Source organism: Scylla paramamosain, chromosome 2, assembly GCF_035594125.1.
Source record: "Scylla paramamosain isolate STU-SP2022 chromosome 2, ASM3559412v1, whole genome shotgun sequence".
NCBI lineage: Eukaryota > Metazoa > Arthropoda > Malacostraca > Decapoda > Portunidae > Scylla > Scylla paramamosain.
Window position 1 is genome coordinate 24459414 of NC_087152.1, and position 26003 is coordinate 24485416.

The 26003-nt window shown below is 36.1% G+C and overlaps 1 protein-coding gene across 1 annotated transcript; it reads left to right on the top strand.

The window, feature by feature from the left end:
- The first annotated feature begins 201 nt into the window (after window positions 1–201).
- Window positions 202–25937, top strand: LOC135107242 (craniofacial development protein 2-like). The gene is made up of 2 exons (XM_064016904.1): window positions 202–886; window positions 25771–25937. The coding sequence occupies exons 1-2, from the start codon at window positions 202–204 to the stop codon at window positions 25935–25937; spliced, it is 852 nt and encodes a 283-aa protein (XP_063872974.1).
- The last annotated feature ends 66 nt before the right edge of the window (window positions 25938–26003 follow it).

Below are 26003 nucleotides of genomic sequence, written 5' to 3' on the forward strand. Positions count from 1 at the left end.
TTTGGTAATCACACATATTATACGTTTTTTTTTTTTTTTATCTGCTTCTCCGCATAGAGTGACATTCATGTGTCTTAGTGTTTTGGTACCTAAGAAGCTGGAAAAAAAAAATCATAACACACGTTTCTTTTAACTTCTTTTCCATTCCCATATTTGGCACTTTGCATGCATTTTTAGTGTTTTGGTACCTAAATGAGAGTGATGGGTATAACGTTAACTATAGAACAGACAAAAATTAGCATTATCCAAACATATGCTCCACAACAGGGCAGAAGTCTGAGGGAGAAAGAGCAGTTTTATGAAACTCTACAGGAAATGACAGAAACAATAAGACATCACGAGAATGTCATTGTCATGGGAGACATGAATGGACATGTCGGACAAAATAGAGATGGAGTAGAGCACGTCATCGGAGAGTTTAGCATTGGAGAAAGGAACCAGGAGGGAGAAAGAATAATAGATTATTGTGTGATGAATAACATGTCCATTATGAATACTTATTATAAACATCAGGAGAGCCATAAATGGACATGGTATCGGTGGAATGCAGCACAACAAGGATATACTGAGAGGTCAATGATTGACCTGTTTCTCACCAACAAGAAAAACATATTTAAAGATGTTAGGACCATACCATCTGTGTCCTTAGACTCTGACCACAGGTTGGTGGTGGCTAAATTGAAAACTGTAAAACCAAAGGAAAAAGTCAAGAAAAAGCAAAAGAGATTCAAACTGGAAAACCTCAAGGACGAAGAGAAGAAGCAAGCACTGCGGCAACTGGTAACATTACGTAAACCAACCGAACTGGAATTGGAAGAAATGAACATAGAAGAACAATGGAATAAATTCAAGAACACTGTGTATGGGGCAGCTGAGGAGACAGTTGGTATTAAAATCAAATATGGAACCAAATAGAAAAGTACTGCATGGTGGACTTATGATGTTAAGGAAGCAGTCAAAGAAAAAACAAGATCTTTCAGAAAATGGATGAAAACAAGAAACATTGAAGATAGAGAAGATTACGTAGATAAACGAAACAGTGCAGAAGCAACCAAAAGAGCAGCCAAGGAGGACATGTGGATCAAGATTGGTCAAGATCTAGAGAGAGACGTAGAAGGAACAAGAAAATTATTGTATAGCATGGCTAAGAACTATAGGAAAGGAAATAGCGAATCAACATATGCAATAATAAACAAAACAGGAGAACTACTAACAAAAACACAGGAGATTGAAGAAAGATGGAGAGAATACTTCCAAGAACTTCTAAATGTGGAGGATGTGGAAGTGGATGAAGAGCGGAATCTAGATATACAGGAGGAACAAGGAGAGAACCCAAATGAGATCAGTATAGAGGAAGTGAAGGAGGCACTAAAGAAGATGAGAAGCGGCAAAGCCCCAGGGGACGACGAGCTCCCTATAGAGCTATTTAAAGCTGCTGGGGAAGAATGTGTAGAGTGGATGAGGTACATTTTCAGTAATGCGTGGAAAGAGGAGAAAGTGCCCCATGACTGGCACAAAGCAATAGTATGTCCAATATATAAGAAAGGCAGTAAAACAGATTGTGCAAATTATGGAGGTATATCCCTGTTATCTCATGTTGGAAAATTGTATGAAAGAATAGTTGAGAAAAGATTAAGAACCTGTGTTGAGGAGAAACTAGGAATATGGCAGTATGGTTTCAGGCCCAATAGGAGCACGACAGATCTAGTGTTCACTTTAAAGAAGATAATGGAGAAGAGTTGGGAGTGGAGCATTGATAAATATGTGGCTTTTATAGATCTGGAAAAAGCCTTTGATAGAATTAGAAGAGATTGCTTGTGGAGAGTCTTACAACATCAAGACTACGGCATAAACTCTAAACTGATACGAGTAATTAAGAGTATAATATAAGAACACGGAGAGCAGAGTCAAGAACAGAGAGCTGGAGAGTGAATGGTTTAGCATTAAGACAGGAGTGAGACAAGGGGGAGTGCTCTCTCCTTTGCTATTCATTATATACATGGACAGATGCCTGAAAGGAGTGTGTGTAAGGGAGGATAAAGAGATCACGCTGGCCTATGCAGACGATGTCGCTGTCGTGACAGGAAGCCAACAAGATCTTCAAGAGGCCATGACAAGATGGAATGATGTCTTAAATAGGAAAGGAATGAGAATGAACAAACAAAAAACAGAAATAATGAAAGTTGGCAGAATAAAGGAGGAATGTAATATTTACATAGAAAACGTTAAACTGAAGCAGACCGACAAATTTTGTTATCTGGGAGTACTTTTCGACGAGGAAAACAGACAGAATATAGAAATTTTAAATAGAATACAGAAGTACAATGCAAATGTCAGTGCATTGTATCCCATACTTAAAGATAAGAATATTCCAACAAAAGCTAAAACCATAATATTTACAACAATACTAAGACCAGTACTTCTATATGGGTCAGAAACTTGGACACTGACAACAAGAACATCTTCACAAATACAAGCAGCAGAAATGAGAGTTCTGAGAATGATCCGAGGTGTGACCAGACTTGCTAGAATTAGAAATGAAGAAACCAGAGAGAGATTAGGGATAACATCTGTACTGAAGATAATTGAAAAGAACAAATTGAGATGGTATGGACATGTCCAAAGAATGGAAGATACAAGATACGCAAGGAAGTTTCTGGAATGGGTTCCTCTAGGCAGGAGGCCGGTGGGACGACCTAGGAAGCGATGGATGCAGTGAGTTGAAGAAGCTACTGAACGAAGAGGAAGAAATCTACAAGAAATAACCAGAGATGAGGATTTCATGGATAGAGACCTTTGGAGAAGATTCGTAGATGCCGGACACTGACAGGCATTGCCTACCTTGCGTCTGGTGAGAAAGTGAGAAAGGTACCTAAAAGGCTCAAAAACACTCTTAAGGAACTTTTTCCATAATATTTTATATTTTTCATATAAGTTCTCAATTTTTTTTAAGCATTTTGCTGCCTAATGCGCTCATAAATACCTAAATGACACGTTTCTCATAATATGGTCTCGTTACTCCATATAGGGTGATTTGCATGAATTTTGCTGTTTTAATAACTAACAAGATTAATAGCACTCTACACGCTTTTTTTGGGGGTAATATTTTTCTTTTCTCGAAAGGATTTTTGTTTTTTTGTAAGTTAGTAAGCGTTTACACGCTTTTAGCACTGTTGTTCTGATTCTTCATATGGGCATTTTTGCTTTTTGGTCCCTAACATGGTGGTTATCGCTCATAATATACGTTTTTGATAATGTTGTGTTTAACTATATAAAGTTTCATTTTTGTATTAGCGTTATATTAGATAAAAAGGTGAAAAACTCGTTGAAAAACATATTTCTGATAATATCGTTTCGTCTCCAATTATGGGTATTTTGCTTGCATTTTTTTTTTTTTTTGGTACCTAACAAGCTCAAAGACAATTAAAATTTTCATTTTTTTTATAATGTTTTGTTTCTCAGCACAGGTTTTTTTTTTTTGCATGCGTTTTTATGTAAATAAAAAAGCCCTAATAACACTCAAAAGGCACTATTTCGATAATGTTGTTTTATTTTCTCATATAGGGCATTTTCCATCCTTATCTTTTTTGTGCCTAATGCACACATAATCACCCTAATGTCCCGTTTCTAGTAATGTCGTATCTTTAACCCATATAGAGTGCATTCCATGCATTTTGCCGTTTTGGGATCTAACAACCTCAAAAAAAACACACATTTCTTATACTGTTGTTCTATGTTGTTTTTTTTTCCGTTTTTCTAAGAAACTCAAAAACACTCAAAAGACACGATTTTGATAGAAGTTTTTTGTTCTTCAAAATAGCGTTTTTTTTTCATATTTTTGGTATGTAAATCACTCAAAATCACTCAAAAGACATGTTTTTGGTAATATTATTTTCTTTTACCATATAAGGTGCTTCGCGTACGCTTTAGCATTTTGGTATTGGACAAGCTCAAAAACACTCATATAACACGTTTTTAGAATTGTTGTTTCGATTCTTCCAACAGGATGATTTGCATGCATTTTCGCATTTTGGTCTGTAACATTGTGGTAATCACTCATAATACATCTTGTTGGTAATGTTGTTCTCTTTCTCTATATAGAGTACTTTTCAAGTATTTTTAGCGTTTTGGTACCTAGGAAACTAAAAAAAAAATAAATAGATAGAAAAACAATAAAAATATACGTTTCTCTTAATATCGTTCCGTTGCCCATATTGGATACTTATACATTTTAGCGTGTTGGCACGTAAGAAGATGATAGAACCTCAAACACATATTTTTGGTAATATTGTTTTCTTTTCCCATAAAGGATGCCATCCATGTTTGCACTTTAACGTTCTGGTACCTAACAAGTTCAAAACACTCTCATTACTCGTTTTTAGCATTCTCGTTCTGATTCTTCTTATAGCGTGGTGAACATTCATAATACACCTTTTTGGTAATGTTATTCTGCTTATTCATATAAAAAAAAAAAAGATTTTCATGTGTTTTAGCGTTTTGATAGATAAGAAGCTAAAAACATATTCATAACACACGTTTCTATGAATATCGTTTCGATGAATATCGTTTTGTTTCACACACTGGGTTTTTTTTTTTTTTTGCATGCATTTTGAAGCGTTCTGGTACCTAACAAAATCAATGACACTCAAAATACACATTTTGCATAATGTTCTTCTGTTATTTTCTAAAGGGTGTTTTCATGTGTTTTGGCTTTTTTGTACGTAAAAAAGCTCAAGACTCGACACTGAAACGACAAGATTTCGAAAATGCTGTTTATTTTCAGTAAACGGTATTTTCCTTTTTTTTTTTTTTTTTTTTGCGTTTTGATGCCTAATAGGCTTATAAACACCAAAATGACACGTTTCTGTTAATGTCGTCTCGTTACTCCATGTAGGGTGCTTTACATGCATTTTGGCGATTTCATAGCTAACAAGTAAAAAAAAAAAAAAACACTCAAAACACACTTGTTTGGTAATGTTGAACTTTTTTTTTCCCCCCAGAAAGAGCATTTTGTATGCCTTTTAGAGTTTTTGTACGAAAGAAATTAAAAAAATACTCACAATGCATGATTTCGATATCTTTTTTTTATTTTATTTTGTTTTCCAGTATACCTAGCGTGTTTTACATGCTTTTTAGCGTTTTGGTACGTAGGAAGGTTCCATGCACTTTAGTATTTTTCGTGCCTTACAAGCCCAAAAAATACTCATAATACGCGTTTTTGGCATTGTTCCTCTGATTCTTCTTATATGGTGCTTTGCATGCATTTTTACGTTTTGGTCCATAACATTGTGGTAATCACTCATAATACACGTGTTTCGTAATGTTCTCTTTCTCCATATAGAGTGCTCTTTATGTGTTTTAGCGTTTAGGTACCTAAGAATCTGTAAAAAAGAAAAAAACACTCATAATATATATATATATATATATATATATATATATATATATATATATATATATATATATATATATATATATATATATATATATATATATATATATATATATATAATATCGTTTTCATTTCCTATACTAGGTACTTTTCATACATGTTTACCTCAGAAACACTCAAAAGACATGTATTTATCATTTCTTGTGCCTAATTCGCTCATAAACACGCAAACGATAGTTCTGGAAATATAGTGTCGTTACCCTATATAGGGTGATTTCAAAGCATTTTGGGGTTTTGATATCTATCAAGCTCAAAAACACTATAAAAACACATGTTTTTTTTTTACTGTTTTTTTTTCAGAAAGAGGGGTTTTGTTTGCGTTTTAGAAATTTTGTACGAAAAATGGTCAAAAACACTCAAGAGACACGAATTTGATAAAGTTGTTTTCTTTTCCAATATAACGTGTTTTCCATGCGCTTTAGCGGTTTGTTAGATAAGAAGTTGAAAAACACTTAAAGTACACGTTTTTGTTAATACTGTTTCCTTTTTCCCATATTGGTTGCTTTTGATGTAGGGACTAGATCGCCAAAAAAAAAATATATATATATATATATATATATATATATATATATATATATATATATATATATATATATATATATATATATATATATATATATATATATATATATATATATATATATATATATATATATCAAGCCAACCAGCTAGTTGTGACTGCATCGAGGCAACAACCTCGTTGTGGGTGCATCGAGGCAACAATCTCGTTCAGGCTGCATCGATCCAACCCCTTCTTGCAGGCTGCGTCGAGGCAACAATATCGTTGTGGATGCGTCGAGTCAACAAGCTCGTTGCGGCTGCATCAAGGGACCCTATTGCTGTGGCTGAATTGAGGCAGCAAGCTCGTTGTGGCTGCATCGAGGCAGGAAGCTCCTTGTGACTGCATCGAGACAACAAGATCGTTGTGGCTGCATCAAGGTAGTAAGCACGTTCTGGCTGCATCGAGGCAACAATTTCGTCGTGGCTGCATTGTGATAACCTGCTTGTTTTGGTTGTATCGAGGAAACAATCTCGTTGTGGCTACATAGAGGCAACAACCTTGTTGCGGCTGCATCGAGGCACCAATCCCATTGGGGCTGCATCGAGGCAACAGTCTCGTTATGGCTGCATCGAGGCAAAAAATCTAATTATGGCTCCATCGAGTTAACAATCCTGTTGTGGCTGCATAGAGGAAATAGGTTCGTTGTGCTTGCATCTAAGGCAACAATCTCGTGGCTGCATCGAGACATCAATCCCGTTGTGGCTGTATCGAGGCAGCAAGCTCGTTGTGGCTGCATCACAGCAAAAATCTCGTTGTGGCTGCATCGAGCCGATCCCTTCGTTGTGGCTACATCAAGGCAGCAAGCTCGTTGTGGCTGCATCAAGGCAGGAAGCTCGCTGTAACTGCATCGAAGCAAACAACCTCGTTGTGGCTGCAACATCCAACCCCCTCTTTATGGTTGCATCGAGGCAGCAAGCTCGTTGTGGTTGCATCAAGCGAACCCGCCCTCCTTGTGGATGCATCGAGTCAACAATATCTTTGTGACTGAATCGAAGCAACAATCTTGTTGTGGCTGAATTAAGGCATCAATCTCGTTGTGGCTGCATCGAGGCAACAACCTCGTTGTGGCTGCATCGAGCCAATCAGCTCGTTGTGACTGCATCGAAGTAAAAACCTCGTTGTGGCTGAATCGAGGCAACAACCTTGTTGCGGTGGCATCGAGGCAACAATCTCGTTTAGTCTTCATCGAGGCAAGAATCTTGTTATGGATGCATCAAGCCAACCCCTTTGTTGTGGCTGCATTAAGGCAAAAATCTCGTTGTGGCTGCATCGAAGCATAAATCTCGTTCGGACTGCATCGAGATAACCCTCTCGTTGTTGCTGAATCGAGATTGCAATCTCGTTGTGGATGCATCGAGGCAGGAAGCTCGTTGTGGGTGCATCGAGGACACAATCTCGTTGTAGCTGCATCGAGACAGAAACCTCACTGTAGCTGCATCAATGTAACAACCTGTTGTGGTTCCATCGAGGCACAAATCAAGATGTTGAGGCATCGAGACAAGAATCTCGTTTTTGCCTGTAACGAGGCAACAATCTTGTTGTGGCTGCATTGAGCCAGCAGACGTGTTCTGGCTGCATCGTAGCACCAATCTCGTTGTGGCTGCATCGAAGGAACAACCTCATTGTGGCTGTATCGATCCAACCAGCTCGCTGTGACTGTTTCGAGGCAGGAAGCTCGTTAGGCTGTGACGAGACAAGAAATGACTGCATCTAAGAAATAATATCGTTGTAACTACATCGAGGAATCAATCCATGAGCAAGCCCATACGTTGTGGCTGCATGGAGGCAACAATCTTTTTGTGGGTGTATCCACAAACCCCCTCTTTGTGGCTGCATCAAGGCAACAATCTCATTGTTGCTGCATTGAAACAGCAAGCTGCATCTAAGCAAGAATCTCGTTGTGGCTATTTGTGGTTGAATCGAGACAACAATCACGTTTGTAGCTGCATCGATGTAACAATCTCATTGTGACTGCATTAATGAAATAATCTCGTTGTGGCTGCATTGAGGCAGCAAGCTCATTGTGGCTGCATCGAGGTAACAACCTCGTTCTGGCTGCATCGAGGCAATAATCTCGTTGCGGCTGAATCGAGGCAATAAGCTCGTTATGGCTGTATCGAGCCAACACCTTCGTTGTGGCTGAATCGAACCAAGATTCTCGTTGTGGCTTCATCTAGGCAGCAAATTCCCTGTGGCTGCATCGAAGAAACATTCTTGTTGTCGATGCATCGAGCCAACCTCTTTGTTGTGGCAATATCGAGGCAACAATCTCGTTTTGGTTGCATCGAGGCAGAAAGATCGTTGTGGCTGCATCGATGTAACAATCTTTTTGTGGCTGCATTGACCAAACTTATTCGTCGTGGTTGCAAAGAGGTAATAAACTCGTTCTGGTTGCATCAAGGCAACAACCTCTCTGATTGCATATAAGCAACAATCTCGTTTTGGCTGCATCGAGCCAACCCCCTTGTTGTGGCTGCATCGAGGAAGCAAGCTCGTTGTAGCTGCATTGAGGCAACAATCATGTTATGGTTCATCAAGAAAACCCACTCGTCGTGGCTGCATCGAAGGAACAATCTTATTGTGGCTCTATCAACCCAACCCCTTCGTTGTGGCTGGATCGAGGCAATAAATTCGTTTTAGCTGCATCGAGGCAGCAAGCTCGCTGTGGCTGACGCGAGGTAACAATCTCGTTGTGGCTGCATCGAGCCAACCCCCTCATTGTGTTTACATCTCGTTGTAACTGCATCGCGAAACCCACCTTATTGTAGCTTTATCGAGGCAACAATCTGGTTGTGGCTGCATTGATGCAATAATCTCTATGTGGCTGCATCGAGTCACCATTTTTTTTTTGTGGCTGCATCGAGGCAACTATCTCTTTCTGGCTGCATCGAGGCAACAGTCTCGTTGTTGTTGCATCAAGGCAGCAAGCTCATAGTGGCTGCATCGAGGCACCAATCTCCTTGTGGCTCCATCGAGCCACTCGTTTTAGCTGCATCGAGGCAACTATCTCGTTGTGTCTGACCCCTTAGTTGTGGCTGCATCAAGGCAACAATTTCCCTGTGGCTGCATCGAGCCAACCCTCTCGTTGTTACTGCATCGAGGCAACAACATCGTTATGGTTGCATCGAGCCATCTCCTTCGTTGTTGCTGCATCGAGGCAAGAATCTCGTTGTGGCTGCATCGAAGCAGCACTCTCGTTGTGGCTACATCAAGGCAACAATCTCGTTGTGGCTGCATCGACCCAACCCTTTCGATGCGGATCCATCGAGGCAATATCTGCATCGGAGCAGAAAGCCCGTTGTGGTTGCATCGAGGCAACAGTCTTATTATGGCTGCATCGAGCCAACCACCTGGTTGTGCCTGTATTGAGGCAACAATCTCGTCTGGCTGCATCCAGGCAACAACCTCATTTTGGCTACATCAAGGTAACAATCTCGTTGTGGTTGCATCGAGACAACAATCTCAATGTGGCTGAATCAAGGCGCCAATCTCTTTGTGGCTACACCGAGCCAACTTCTTCGTTGTTGCTGCATCTAAGCAACAATCTCGTTGTTGATTCATCGAGGCAGGAAGCTCGTTGTGGCTGCATCGATCAAACCGCCTCGTTGTGGCTACCTCCAGGCAATAATCTCGTTGTGGCAGCGTCAAGCCAACCCCTTCGTTGTGGCTCCATCGAGGCAACAATCGCTTTGTGGGTACATGGACGCAGCAAACTCGTTGTGGCTGCATCGAGGCAACAACCTCCTTGTAGCTACATCGAGGCAAGAATCTCGTCGTGGTTGCATCGAGGCAACAATGTCTTTGTGGCTTTATCGAGGCACCAGTCTCGCTGTGGCTGCTTTGAGGCAACAATCTCGTTGTGGCAACAATCTCGTTGTGGCCGAATCGCTGGAGCAAGCTCGTTTGTAGTTATATCATGACTTTGAATGCATTTTGACGTCTTGATACCTAACAAGCTGAAAAACACTCAAAACACACCTTTTTGGTAATATTGTTCTCATTATCGAGATAGGGTGTTTTGTAATCGAATTAGCGCTTTTATATGAAAGAAGGTAAAAAAAAATATAAAAAAGTTTTTCACTTTTTTTTTTAATATTGCGTGTTTTCCATGTTTTTTTTTTTTTATTTTTTTTTGTGTCTGTGTGTGTTTCAGTACGTGAGAAACTGAAAAGTATTTAAAACACATGTTTTTGGTAATTTTGTGTTTTGATAATTTTGTTTTCTTATTCTATAAAAGTGCATTGCATACTTTAACGTGAAAAGCCCATAAAACCCCATATTACTCATTTTTAGGAAATTTGTTGTATGTATATGTATGTATATGTATGTGTATATGTATGCATTCGCCACTTTACATAGGATGCTTTATATGCATTTTGGCACTTTTTTTTACCTAACAAGCTCAAAATCCTTAAAAACACGTATTTATTAATGTTCTGTTGTTTCTACGTAATAAGCTCAACAACACTCAAAAAAAAATTTTTTCGATATTTTTTTTTTCGTTTCACAAATAGGATATTTTCTACGTTTTTTTTTTTTACGTTTTAATGCCTAATTCGTTCATAAAACCCCAAATGACACGTTTCTGGCAATATTGTCTCGTTACCCAATATGTGGTGCTTTCCTTTTATTTTCGCGTTTTGGTACCTAACAAGCTCAAAAACCGTCAAAACACACGTGTTTGTTAATGTTCTGCTGCTCCAGAAAATATGTTTCTATGCTTTTGAGCGTTTCAGTACGTAAGAAGCTCAAAAACAATCTAAAGATACGATTTTGATGAAGTTCTGTTTTCAAATATAGAGTGTTTTCCACGTTTTTTTTTTTTTTTTAAGTTTCGGTACGTAAAAACTGAACAAAAAAACACAAGGTTTGGTATTGTATTTTTTTTTTCCCCATATAGAGTTATTTCCTTGAAGAATTTTATTAGCTAATAAACGCAAAAGCTATTGGGTGCTATCCACGCATTTTGTCATTTTCGTTCCTAACGTGGTGGTAATTACTCATAATACATGTTTTTGGTAATGTCGTTCTGTTTCTGCATATAGAATGCTATTCATGTGTTTTACCGTTTTTGTACCTAAGAAGCTGAAAAACATTCATTATACACGTTTTTTGTTAATATCGTTTTGTTTCCCATATTGGGTACTTTCCATGCATTTTTGCCTTTTTGGTAGCTAACAAGCTCAAAAACAATCAAAATACAAATTTTCGTTAATGTTAATTTCTTTTCCCATATAGAGTGCTTTACATGGTATTTAGCTTTTTAGCGCCAAATACGCTCATAAACACCCAAATGACATCTTTCTGGTAACATCGTCTTGTTACCCCATCTCGGGTTCTTTATGAGTTTTTTTTTTTTTTTTTGTCGTTTTAATGCTTTAGAAGATAAAGTACACTAAAAAAACACGCTTTCGGTAATGTAATTCTCTTTCTCCGGAAAGGTGTTTTATATTCGTTTTAGCGTTTTTGTACTTTTTTTTTCCTATATGCCTTGCAATCTTGTGGTATGTAACAAGCCACACAAAAAAAAATATCATATTTTGTTTTTTTAAGCATAGTTTTGTTTGATTCTTTAAATGCATTTGTGCTTTAAATGCATTTGGTGTTTTGGTCCGTACCATTATGGTAGTCACTCATAATACACGTTTTTGGTAATCTTGTTCTCCTTTTCCATATAGAGTGCTGTTCATCCCTTTTTAGAGTTTTGATGCCTTAGAAACTGAAAATTCTCATAACACACGTTTCTGTTAATATCGTTTTCTGTCATATATTTAGGCATTTGCATGCATGTTTTTTTTTTTTTTTTTTTTTAGCTTTTTGGTACCTAACTAGCTCAAAGGCACTCAAACCACTCGTTTTACATAATGTTGCTCTGTTTCTCCGTAAAGGGTGTTTTGCATGTATTTTTTTGCATTTCGGTACTTAATGAAACTCAAAAAAACACACACAAAAAAAGAAAAAAACGTGATCGGTAATGTTTTGCTTTTTTAATACAGGATGTGTTCCATGCTTTTTAACGTTTTCATGCCTAATACCCACATAAACACCCAAATGGCATGGTTCTGGCCATATTGCCTCCTTTACCCATATAGGGTGCTTTCCATATATTTTGTCGTTTTGGTACATAACAATCTCAAAATCACTTAAAACATATTTGTTAATGTTAATTTCTTTCTCCAGAAAGGCTGTTTTCTATGCATTTTACTGTTTTTGTACGTAAGAAGCTCATAAACACTCAAAAGACACGATTTTGGTAAAGTTGCTTTGTTTGTTTGTTTGTTTTCCATGCAATATGGAATATTGGTATTAACAAGCTCAATAACCATCATATACGTTCCTTTAGCAAAGTTGTTCCGATTCTTCTCATAGGGTGTCTTGAATACATTTTTGGAGTTTTGGTGCCTGGTAATCACTCATAATATATATATATTTTTTTTTGGAAATAGTGTTCTTTTATTCATATAAGTGGTGTTCATGGGTTTTCGTAACAAAGGTAAGAGAGAAACGGAAAAACTCTCATAATACACTGTTCTGTTAATATCGTTTCGTTTCCTTGATGGTAGTTTCCATGCATTTTTAAGCGTTTTTAGTACCTTATAGGCTCAAAGATACTCAAAATACATCCTTTTCATCTGTTTATATGTGAAAGATGTCTTTCATGTATTATTCGACTTATATATATATATATATATATATATATATATATATATATATATATATATATATATATATATATATATATATATATATATATATATATATATATATATATATATTTTCTTGTTTTTTTTTTTCGTTTTCGTGCCTAATATGCTCATTAACAACCAAATGATACGTTTATTGTAATATAATTTAGTTACCCTATATAAGGTACTTTGCAAGCAATTTAGAGTATTGATGCCTAACAAGCACAACACACTCAAAACTCACATTGTTTCTCCAGATAGGGTGTTTTGCATGTGTTTTAGAGTTTTTGTACGTAAGAATCTGAAAACACTGAAAAGACAATCTTAATATTTTTTTTTTTTTTTTCCCATATAAAGTGTTGTCCATGCCTTTATTTTTTTGCTAGGTAAGAAGGTGAAAAGCACTCAAAAAACATATTTCTGGTAATGTTTCCTTTTCCCACAAATTTGCATGCGCTTTATCGTTCTCTCACCGGAAAAGCCCAAAAACAGTTATAATACACCCTGATAGCATTGTTGTTTTGATTCTTTTTATAGTGTGTTTTTTCATGCATTTTGGCGTTGTTGTGCCTAACATGGTAGTAATCACTTATAATACACGTTTTTGGCAATGTCGCACTGTTTCTCTAAATAGAGTGCTATGCATGTGTTTTAGCATTTTACTATCAAAGAAAATGTAAAACAGTCATAATATACGTTTCTTTATTTTCTGTTCTCATATCGGCTATTTTATATGCATTTTTACCGTTTTGTAACCTAAGAAGCTTAAAAAAAAAAAAAAAAATTCTCGACAATATTAGTTTTTATTCCCAAATATTGAGTTTTCCATTATTATTATTATTTTTTTTTTTTTCTTTTCTTTTGCGTTTCGGTGCCTTATACGTCCATAAACATCTAAATGACATATTTTTGGTAATATCGTTTCGTTACCCCATATACGGTTCCTTGTATGCATTTTGGTATTTTATACCTAACAACCTCGAAAACACTGAAAACACACGTTTTTGGTAATGCTCTATTTCTCCTGAAAAGTTTTTTTTTTTGTATACGGTTTAGTTTTGTACAAAAAAAAACAAAAAATACACTATTTTAATTAATTTGTTTTGTTTTCCAACAGAGTGTGTTTTTCACTCTTTTTACACACAAAAAAAAACATTCAAAATACGTCTTTTTTTTCATAAAGGTGTTTTGTATGCACTTTAATGTTTTCATACCTAAAGAGATATGCAGAAAAGAAAACAGTCATATTACACGTTTTTTTTTTTTTTTTTTTTTTGTAGGATGCTTTGTATGCATTTTGGCGTTTTCGTCCCTAACATGGTTGTTATCACTCTTAATGCACACTTTTGGTAATGTTATTTTGTTTATCTTATCAAGTGATAGTCATGTGTTTTAGCGTTTTCTAAAACACTTATAGTACACGTTTCTATTGATATTGTATCGTTTGCCGTAATGGTTATTGTTTATACTTTATAAGAGTTTTGGTACCCAACACGTTCGAAGACACTCAAAATACAAGTTTTTCATAATGTTGTTCTGTTCCTCCAGAATGAGTGTTTTTTTATATTTTTTGTAGGGTGTTTTATATTAATTTTGGCGTTTTCCTCCCAAACATGGTTATCACTCTTAATGCACAATTTTGGAATTTTTATTTTTTATTTTTTTTGTTATATTATCATGCGATAGTTATGTGTTTTGGTAGGTAGCGTTTTAGTAGGTCACAAGCTGTAAAACACTTATAATACACGTTTCTATTAATATTGTATCGTTTGCCATAATGGTTATTGTTCATACATTATAAACGTTTTGGTACCTAACACATTCAAAGACATTCAAAATACAAAATTTTCATAATGTTGTTCTGTTCCTCCAGAATGGTTGTTTTTTTTATGCGTTTTAGCGTTTTTGTGCGTAGAAAAGAAAAAAAACTCAAAATACTCTTTCGATATTTTTTTTTTTTCCATAAAGGATGTTTTCCATGCCTTTTAACGTCTTGTTGTCTAATAAACACCCAACTGACACGTTTTTTTGGTAATGTCGTAATGGTATCCTATACAGGGTGATTTGCATGCATTTTACTGTTTTCTCAATAATAAGCTTAAAAACACTCAAAATCTACGTTTTTGGTAATGTTCATCTTTTCCAGAAAAGGTATTTTGTATGCGTTTGAAAGTTTAGCATAGGTATTCTGATTCTTCTTATAGGGTGCTTTGCATGCATTTTGACGTTTTGGTCCAGAACATTTTCGATATCAATCATAATACACGTTTTTGGTAATGTTCTTCTGTTTCTCCTTAAAGGGTGTTTTGTATGTGTTTTTGCGTTTTAGTACGTAAAAAGCTCAAAAACACTGAAGAGACATTTTCGAGAACGTTGTTTTTTTTTTTTATGTAGGAAGGATACTGGCTAAGGGCAACAAAAATATAATAAAAAAATACCCACTGAAATGCCAGTCCCACAAAAGGGTCAAAGCAGTGGTCAAAAATTGGTGGATAAGTGTCTTGAAACCTCCCTCTTGAAGGAATTCAAGTCATAGGAAGGTGGAAATACAAAAGCAGGCAGGGAGTTCCAGAGTTTACCAGAGAAAGGGATGAATGATTGAGAATACTGGTTAACTCTTGCGTTACAGAGGTGGACAGAATAGGGGTGAGAGAAAGAAGAAAGTCTTGTGCAGCGAGGCCGCGGAAGGAGGGGAGGCATGCAGTTAGCAAGATCAGGAGAGCAGTTGGCATGAAAATAGCGGTAGAAGACAGCTAGATATGCAACATTGCGGCGGTGAGAGAGGGGCTGAAGACAGTCAGTTAGAGGAGAGGAGTTGATGAGACGAAAAGCTTTTGATTCCACCCTGTCTAGAAGAGCAGTATGAGTGGAACCCCCCCCAGACATGTGAAGCATACTCCATACATGGACGGATAAGGCCCTTGTGCAGAGTTAGCAGCTGGGGGGGTGAGAAAAACTGGCGGAGACGTCTCAGAACACCTAACTTCATAGAAGCTGTTTTAGCTAAAGATGAGATGTGAAGTTTCCAGTTCAGATTATAAGTAAAGGACAGACCGAGGATATTCAGTGTAGAAGAGGGGGACAGTTGAATGTCACTGAAGAAGAGGGGATAGTTGTCTGGAAGGTTGTGTCGAGTTGATAGATGGAGGAATTGAGTTTTTGAGGCATTGAACAATACCAAGTTTGCTCTGCCCAAATCAGAAATTTTAGAAAGATCAGAAGTCAGACGTTCTGTGGCTTCCCTGCGTGATATGTTTACCTCCTGAAAGGTTGGACGTCTATGAAAAGACGTGGAAAAGTGCAGGGTGGTATCATCAGCATAGGAGTGGATAAGACAAGAAGTTTGGTTTAGAAGATCATTAATGAATAATAAGAAGAGAGTGGGTGACAGGACAGAACCCTGAGGAACACCACTGTTAATAGATTTAGGAGAAGAACAGTGACCGTCTACCACAGCAGCAAAAGAACGGTCAGAAAGGAAACTTGAGATGAAGTTACAGAGAGAAGGATAGAAACCGTAGGAGGGTAGTTTGAAAATCAAAGCTTTGTGCCAGACTCTATCAAAGGCTTTTGATATGTCCAAGGCAACAGCAAAAGTTTCACCAAAGTCTCTAAAAGAGGATGACCAAGACTCAGTAAGGAAAGCCAGAAGATCACCAGTAGAGAGGCCTTGACGGAACCCATACTGGCGATCAGATAGAAGGTTGTGAAGTGATAGATGTTTAAGAATCTTCCTGTTGAGGATAGATTCAAAAACTTTAGATAAGCAGGAAATTAAAGCAATAGGACGGTAGTTTGAGGGATTAGAGCGGTCACACTTTTTAGGAACAGGTTGAAAGTAGGCAAACTTCCAGCAAGAAGGAAAGGTAGATATTGACAGACAGAGCTGAAAGAGTTTGACTAGGCAAGGTACAAGCATGGAGGCACAGTTTCGGAGAACAATAGGAGGGACCCCATCAGGTCCATAAGCCTTCCGAGGGTTTAGGCCAGCGAGGGCATGGGAAACATCATTGCGAAGAATTTTAATAGGTGGCATGAAGTAGTCAGAGGGTGGAGGAGAGGGAGGAACAAGCCCAGAATCGTCCAAGGTAAAGTTTTTAGCAAAGGTTTGAGCAAAGAGTTCAGCTTTAGAAATAGATGTGATAGCAGTGGTGCCATCTGGTTGAAATAGAGTAGGGAAAGAAGAAGCAGCAAAGTTATTGGAAATATTTTTTGGCTAGATGCCAGAAATCACGAAGGGAGTCAGATCTTGAAAGGTTTTGACATTTTTTTGTTAATGAAGGAGTTTTTGGCTAGTTGGAGAACAGACTTGGCATGGTTCCGGGCAGAAATATAAAGTGCATGGGATTCTGGTGATGGAAGGCTTAAGTACCTTTTGTGGGCCACCTCTCTATCATGTATAGCACGAGAACAAGCTGTGTTAAACCAAGGTTTAGAAGGTTTAGGACGAGAAAAAGAGTGAGGAATGTACGCCTCCATGCCAGACACTATCACCTCTGTTATGCGCTCAGCACACAAAGACGGGTCTCTGACACGGAAGCAGTAGTCATTCCAAGAAAAATCAGCAAAATACCTCCTCAGGTCCCCCCAATTAGCAGAGGCAAAACGCCAGAACCACCTTCGCTTAGGGGGATCCTGAGGAGGGATTGGAGTGATAGGACAAGATAAAGATATGAGATTGTGATCGGAGGAGCCCAACGGAAAAGAAAGGGTGACAACATAAGCAGAAGGATTAGAGGTCAGGAAAAGGTCAAGAATGTTGGGCGTATCTCCAAGACGGTTAGGAATACGAGTAGGGTGTTGCACCAATTGCTCTAGGTCATGGAGGATAGCAAAGTTGTAGGCTAGTTCACCAGGATGGTCAGTGAAGGGAGAGGAAAGCCAAAGCTGGTGGTGAACATTGAAGTCTCCAAGAATGGAGGTCTCTGCAAAATGGAAGAGGATCAGAATGTGCTCCACTTTGGAAGTTAAGTAGTCAAAGAATTTCTTATAGTCAGAGGAGTTAGGAGAGAGGTATACAGCACAGATAAATTTAGTATGAGAATGACTCTGTAGTCGTAGCCAGATGGTGGAAAACTCGGAAGATTCAAGAGCGTGGGCACGAGAGCAGGTTAAGTCATTGCGCACATAAACGCAGCATCCAGCTTTGGATCGAAAATGAGGATAGAGAAAGTAGGAGGAAACAGAAAAGGGGCTACTGTCAGTTGCCTCAGACACCTGAGTTTCAGTGAGGAAAAGAAGATGAGGTTTAGAAGAGGAGAGGTGGTGTTCTACAGATTGAAAATTAGATCTTAGACCGCGAATGTTGCAGAAGTTAATGAAGAAAAAGTTGAGGGGGGTGTCAAGACACTTAGGGTCGTCGACGGAAAGGCAGTCCGACCTGGGGACATTTATGGTCCCCTCCCCAGATGGGGACTCCGAGGCTGGTGTAGGAGTCGCCATGAGTTTAAAATTTTTGAGTGAAGGGTGTGTGTGTTATTAGGTGCTTGTAGTTTCGTGTGGAGGAAGAGAGTTGTCTTTAGAGGGCAGGCTGTGACTGCCCCCTTGTGTTGTGAGACACAAAGGGAAACGTTCAGTGAGGTCACAGCTGTGTTTAATGATAGTTCACAGCACACCATGAACAGTGCTTTAGACCTCACTGGGAGTAATTATCGTTTCGGCAGGTGTCTACTGCCTCCTCTTTATATATATATATATATATATATATATATATATATATATATATATATATATATATATATATATATATATATATATATATATATATATATATATATATATATATATATAATACACTAATACACTAATATTACACGTTTTTTTTTTTTTTTTTTTTAGGATTCTATAGGATAGGATTTCTTTTTACGATTCTTCTTATAGGGTGCTTTGTATGCATTTTGGTGTTTTGTCCCTAAGATGGTGGTGATCCAAGTTTTTGGTAATGTTGTTCGGTTTCTCCATATAGAGTGCTATTTATGTGTTTTATCATTTTGATACCTAAAAACTGTAAAAAAAAAAAAAATCGTAATTCATGTTTTTGTTAATATCGCTTCGTTTCCGATATTAGGTACTTCGCAAACACATTTTCCATTTTGATAGCTAAGAAGCTGTAAACGCTCAGACACCAAAAAAAAAAAATAATAATAATAATAATAATAAATAATAAATGAATAAAATAAAATAGAATAAAATAAAATTAAGAAAACACATATTTCATAATGTTCTGTTTTACCGGAGAGGATTTTTTGCATATGTCCTTTTTTTTTTTGGTGCGTATATAATCTCAGAACACTAAAAAGTCACGTTTTCGATAATGTTTCGCTTTCCAATATATATATATATATATATATATATATATATATATATATATATATATATATATATATATATATATATATATATATATATATATATATATATATATATATATATATATATATATATATATATATATATATATATATATATATATATAGGGATACAAGGTTCTTTGTATATATTTTGGCGTTTTGGTACTTAACAAAAACACACACAAAAAAATTATTTTGTTCTATTTCTTCAGAAAGAGTCTTTTCTCCGCGTTTTACCATTTTTTTACGTAAGAAGCTCAAAAACATTGAAAATATACGATTTTTATAAAGCTGTTTTTTTTTTTTTTTCCAATATAACGTCTTTTCCATTCTATTTAGCATTTTTGTACGTATGAAGCTGAAAAGCACGAAAAAAAAAACAATTTTTTCGATATATTGTTTTCTTTAACACATATAGGGTGCCTTGCATGCACTTTAGTATCTCGGTATCTGACAAGCCGAAAAACGCTTATATTACACGTTTTTAACATCGTTGATATGATTTTTCTCATAGGGTGATTCATATTAATTTTTGCGTTTTGCCCCTAAGATGACGGTAATCACTCGTGATACAGGTTTTTCGTAATGTTCTGTTTCCCTATATACAGTACTATTCATGTATTTTATCGTTTTCGTGCCTAAGAAGATGAAAAAAAAAACATAATACACGTGTCAGTTAATATATTTTCGTTTCCTAAATTGAGTACATTACTATTTTGGCACGTAAGAAAAGAAAATAAATAAGTAAAATAAATAAATAAATAAATAAATAATAAAAGCACTCAATATACAAATTTTCGAAAATGTTAATTTTTTTTTAATATAAGATATTTATCATGCTTTTTAGCTTTTTTTATGCCTAATATGTTCATAACCACCCAAATAAGACGTTTCATGCAATATCGTCTTATTACCTCATATCGGGTGCTTTCCATGCATTTGGGCGTTTAGATACCTAAAAAGTTCAAAAACACTTAAAAGACACATTTTTGGTAATGTTGTGCTACCTCTTCAGAAAGGGTGTTTTGTGTGTGTTTTAACGTTTTTGTACGAAAGAAGTTCAAAAACACTTAGATTTTTATTTATTTTTTCATTATAATGTGTCTAAGAAGCTGAAAATCAAACAAAGCACTTTCTTTTTTTGTAATACTCCTTTTTTTCCATAAAATATGCTTTGTATACACTTTAGCGTTTTGGTACTTAAGCTGAAAAAAAAAATCATATTACACGTTTTTAGCATTGTTGTTCAGATTTTTCTTATCGGCTACTTTGTATGCATTATTTTCCGTTTTGGTCCGTAACATGATGGTAATCGTTCATAATAGACCTTTTAGAAAATCTGTGTAACCATGTAAAGTGGAATTATGTGTTTTAGCGTTTTGGTAGCTACGAAGATGGAAAAAAAAAAAAATCATATTACACGCTTCTATTCATATCGTTTTGTTTCCCATAATGGATACTTTCCAAGCATTTTTTTTTCTTTTTTGCATTTTGGTACATAATAATATCAAATACACTCATATTACACGTTTCCAGCATTGTTGATCTGATTCTTCTTTTACGGTGTTTTATATGCAATATGTCGTTTATGTCCCTAACATGTTGGCAATCTCACATAATACACGTTTTTGGTAATGTTCTGTTTCCCCAGAGAGAGTGCTATTCATGTGTTTTAGCGTTTTGGTATCTGAGAAGCTAAAAAAAAAATAATAATAATAATACTTTTTTTTTTTTCGTTTCCTATATTGGGTATTTTGCATGCATTTTTACCATTTTGGTACCTAACAAACAGAACCACATCCAAAATGCATATTTTTGATAATGTTAATCTGTTTTCCAATAAGTCGTGTTTTTCATGCTTTTTTTTCAGCGTTTTCCTGCCTAATACGCTCAAACACCCAAATGACACGTTTCTGGTAGTCTCGTCTCATTACCTTATATAGAGTACTTTGCATATATTTTAACGTTTTGGTACTTAACAAGACACGTTTTAGTACTTAACCTTTTCAGCTTCTTAGCTACAAAAACACACAAATAGCACAATTCATGGAGAAACAAATCAACATTACCAGAAACATTTATTATGAGTGATTACCGAAATATATATTGTTACGCCATCACTCCTCCTAACGAGGGTGGACAGGCGCACAGACACGAAACCAGACAAAATCTTTACCTAGGTTCGGCTCACACTCCAATCTTCATTATTTCAGTAAGACTCAGGAGATAACACAACAAACGTGAGTTTTTTTTTTTTATCTATATATAATTAAATGTATAGAGAACACTTACACCTAATATCTTTAACCTAATATATGGAAAAACACAAAACACTATCACCATTACTCGCGATTCATGCAGTCACGCCTAAACCCGGTATCACCAACTGCCAACAGGCATCACAGGCACAGCTTAAGTAAAGCAATTTACCACCAATATACCTAATCCTGTTACAAGTACACAAAATGCTAAATAACTCTAGATAGAAAAACTCCAGCCAGACCCTACACTTGAGCAAACTAACTTAACATACAACACCTTAGAGTAAGTCCCGTGTTAGGTGCGGGAAGCACAATCTGCACCACCACCACCAGTCCCGATCTGCTTCTGCCAGCCAAAACCGTCAGATGTACCAAGTAGACATCAAAGTTTCCAATTCCCATATTAAATACACCAAATTAACTCCACCGCGGCAGTTCCCCACTAAAAACAATAGCAGTCATTACCCATAATTAACTGTTATTTTCCTCTCTGGTACCTCGAAAATTATAATTATATTCACAATAAGTCTTAAGGTAGTTCTCTATCATAATATCAAAACCCCAGCATGCATGCAAAGCACCCTATAAGAATGATTAGAACAACAATGATAAAAACGTGTAATATTCTAGGTTCCAAAAAGCTAAAGTGCCTATAAAGCACCTTATATGAAAAAAAAAAAAAAAAACATTACCAAAAACGAGTCTTTTGAGTGCTATTCAGCATTTTAGGTATAAAAAAATAAATAAATAAATTGCATGGAAAACAAGTAATATTGGAAAACAAAACAAGTCCTTCAAAATCGCTTTTTTTTTCTGAGGTTTTACGTACTCGTATAAAAGCGCTAAAACGCATACAAAACATCCTTTCTAGAGAAAAGGAACATTACAAATATCATTACAAATACTTCAAATTGTGTTTTGAGTGATTTTGAGCTTGTTATTTATCGAAACGCAAAAATGCATGCTTCTTACACCATCACCCCATATTTGGTAATAAGATTATATTATCATATTTGTGTCATTTGGGTGTTAATGAGCATATTGTACACCAAAACGATAAAAAGTATGGAAAACATCTTATATAGGAAAACAAAGTAACAATATCAAAAACGTGTCTTTTGATTTTTTTTTTTTTTTTTTTTTGAGCTTGTTAAGTACCAAAACGCAAAAAAAATAAATGTATGCAGTTCCCAAAATGGGAATTGAAACGATACTAACAGAAACGTATGAGGTTTTTTTAAGTTGCCTAGACGCTAAAATACATGAATAGCAATCTATATATAGAAAGAGAACAATATTACTAAAAACGCGTATTATGAGTGATCACCAAACTGGTAAGGACGAAAACGCCAAAATGCATGCGAAGCACCCAATAAGAATAATCAGGACAACAATGCTAAAAACGTGTACTATAAGTGTTGCTGGGCTTCTAACGTACTAAAACATAATGAGCATTCAAACCTCTCTTTATGGAAAAATGAACAATATTACCAAAAAGTGTTTTTGAGCTTCTTTACTCAAGAAAACGTAAAAACACATGCAAAACACCCTTTACGGAGAAACATAACATTATAAATAACGTGTATCTTGTGTGCCTTGAGGTTGTTAGGTACCAAAACACAAATTATGAAAGTTTTTTTTTCTTCAGCTTTAAAGGTACCAAAACGCTAAATCACATGAATACGACTTTATATGGATAAACAAAAAACATTTTACCAAAAACGTGTATTGTGAGTAATTGCCATCATTTTAAAGAACAAAACGCTGAAATGCATACAAAGATCCCCATAAGAAGAAGAAAAAAAAAAAAATGAAAAAATTATTTTTTTAGGTCGTTAGGTTGTAAATGTGTATGCATGTGTATGTATGTAATGTGTATGCAAAGCATCCTTTGGCTGTTTTTATCTTCTTACGTACCAAAACGTTGAAAAGCATGAGAAAAATATTATACTGGAAAACAAAACATGTTTATCAATATCGCGTTCTTTATTTATGTATTTTTTTTTTTTTTTTTTCTTTTTTAGCTTCCGTATTGTGAGTGTTTTTTTTCAGCTTCTTAGGCACCAAAACGCTAAAACCCATCAATATCAATCAATATAGAGAAAGAGAACGACATTATCAAAAACATGTATCGTGACTGATTACCATTATGTTATGGACCAAAACGATTAAATACATATAATTAGAAATTATATGTATTTTAATATGATAGAAAAGCCTCCTTTAAGAAGAAGAAGAAGAAGAAGAAGAAAAAAAAAAGAAGAAGAAAAAGAAGAAGAAGAAGAAGAAGAAGAAGAAGAAGAAGAAGAAGAAGAAAAAAAAAATGTCTTTAAACTTATGACTTTTTTTCAGCTTGTTAGGTACCAAAACTCTAAACTGCATGCAAACACGCTTCATGGGATAAGTGAACAACATTAACAAAAAGCGTGTATTTTGAAGGCCTTTCAGCTTTTTACGTACCAAAGAGCTAATAACCATGGAAAACAAAACATACTGGAAAACGAAACAAGTTCATGAAAATCATGTCTTTTTTTTGATAGCCTCTTTCTTACAATAACACTAAAACGTTTCTGAAAAAACAGATGAACATAAGCAAAAATATGTGTGTTGAATGTTTTTGACCTTCTTAGGTATCAAAACGTCAAAATTCATGCACTCCATATTGGGTAACGAGACGACATTACCAAAAACGTGGCATTCAGGTGTTTATGACCGGATTAGGCACCAAAACGCTATAAAGCATGGAAAACACCCTATATGGGAAAACAAATAAACATTATCGTGTATGTTGAATGTTTTTTGTTAGGTACCAAAACGATAAACATGCAAAGTACCCATTATAGAAAACAAAAAGACTTCAACAGAAACGTATATTATGAGTGTTTTTCAGCTACTTAGGGACTGAAGAATGTCTATTTCTCCATCGTGCAGAACTCGGAAATAGGAGAAGATTCTAGGGCTAAGTGAGACGCCATCATGTTTGTCAACAGCTCTAATTCTTCCTTTCTCAGTACATTCTTACAAAACTACAAAAACTATCACACAATGAGTTTTGACTTATAAACTTATACTTAGTAAATGTAATACTTATGAACATAAATTACTAAAGTTCTTTTCCTTGGCTAAAGCCCCTTATTTAGGACTAGAAACACAGCAGCAAGAAATACTGGCACATTATAGGAACGTGACTATGTGACAGTAAACGAAAACGAGAGCTTGGCCGTCCATTTTGAGGGAGACTTAAGAAACTAGAACAACACTCATAAAATTAAGACTATTGAGGTTATTTTAGATTTAACATTCTCCCCCCATAGGAGGCGTTAAAGCCACCTATCTTAAGAATATATATGTAAATCTTACAAAAATCCTTAAACTTAAACTTAATGACACATATTACAATCTTCACTTCATCATCTTATAAGTCTAACTTAGCAGGAACCTTGATTATTCTACCAGATCTAGTCTTAGAAATCACATTATCATCACTAACAGTATCCACAGACAAACTGGTGTCCTCATCACATGAATTTCCATTAACATCAGGGTTATTATAGATCATAGGCCTACAAGAGAGATCAATGTCATCAGATCTAGTTACTTCTAAGTTAAACAACCGTTGGATAGGCCTAGTAATCTCTCCCTTACTTGTTTTTAACCTTACACTTCTTACAAGTCCATCTTTACCATGAAAAACATCAGTTATAACTCCAAGAGGCCATTTCAGTCTTGGAATGTTATCCTCCTTGATCAACACAAGATCACCCTTAGACAAACTACAATTATGAGTGAATCCTTTGACAACTTGAGGTAAATTGGTTATATAATTATTACTCCAGACTTTCCAAAAATGTTCTAGCCTCCCTCTCTGTCAAATCCTTGGAAGTTACTATACGTGGTTCTAAATCCTGTGAGGGTTTACTGTGAGGCACCCTACCTAGGAGGAAATGTGAGGGGGTAAGATACTGAGAGGAGTCAGGATCGTCACTCACATAGGTCAAGGGTCTTGAATTGATGGATGACTCTATTTCTACTAGTATGGTTTCTAATTCAGTCTTACTTACATAATTTTGGTTCAGAGTCTTTCTTAAGGCAAGTTTAACTGGCCTAATGAGTCTTTCCCACCAGCCACCCCAACAAGGAGACCGAGGGACTATAAATTTCCATTTGGGGGCTAGATGACCATATACCTTCTGTACTTCAGTTTGAGCAGCTATGAAAGTCTTTGCATTATCTGAGTACATGATACTAGGTAAGCCTCTCCTAGCAACAAATCTTCTTATAGCTAAGAGGCAGTCAGACAAGGATAGTGACTCTGTGAGTTCTAGATGAATGGCTCTTGTAACACCTCAAGTGAACAAGAGAACATAAAACTTGTTACTAGGATAATCAGCACAAAACAAAGGGCCAGCAAAATCTAGTCCAGTGACACTGAAAGGTGGAGCAGATGTCACTATTTCCTTAGGTAATGGAGCCACAGGTTGGCTGCATGGTCTAGAATCAAGACAACGGCAGCTTAAACACTCCATCACTACTGTCTTAGCTAGTCTTCTCACTCCTATGATCCAAAAGTTGGTCCTTAGAGATGAAATGACAGTGTCAACACCTGCATGCTTCAGAAATTTATGTTGAAATCTTATCAAAAGCTTGGCAAGAGGACCCTTGGGTATTATAACAGGATGTTTAGTGTCATAATCT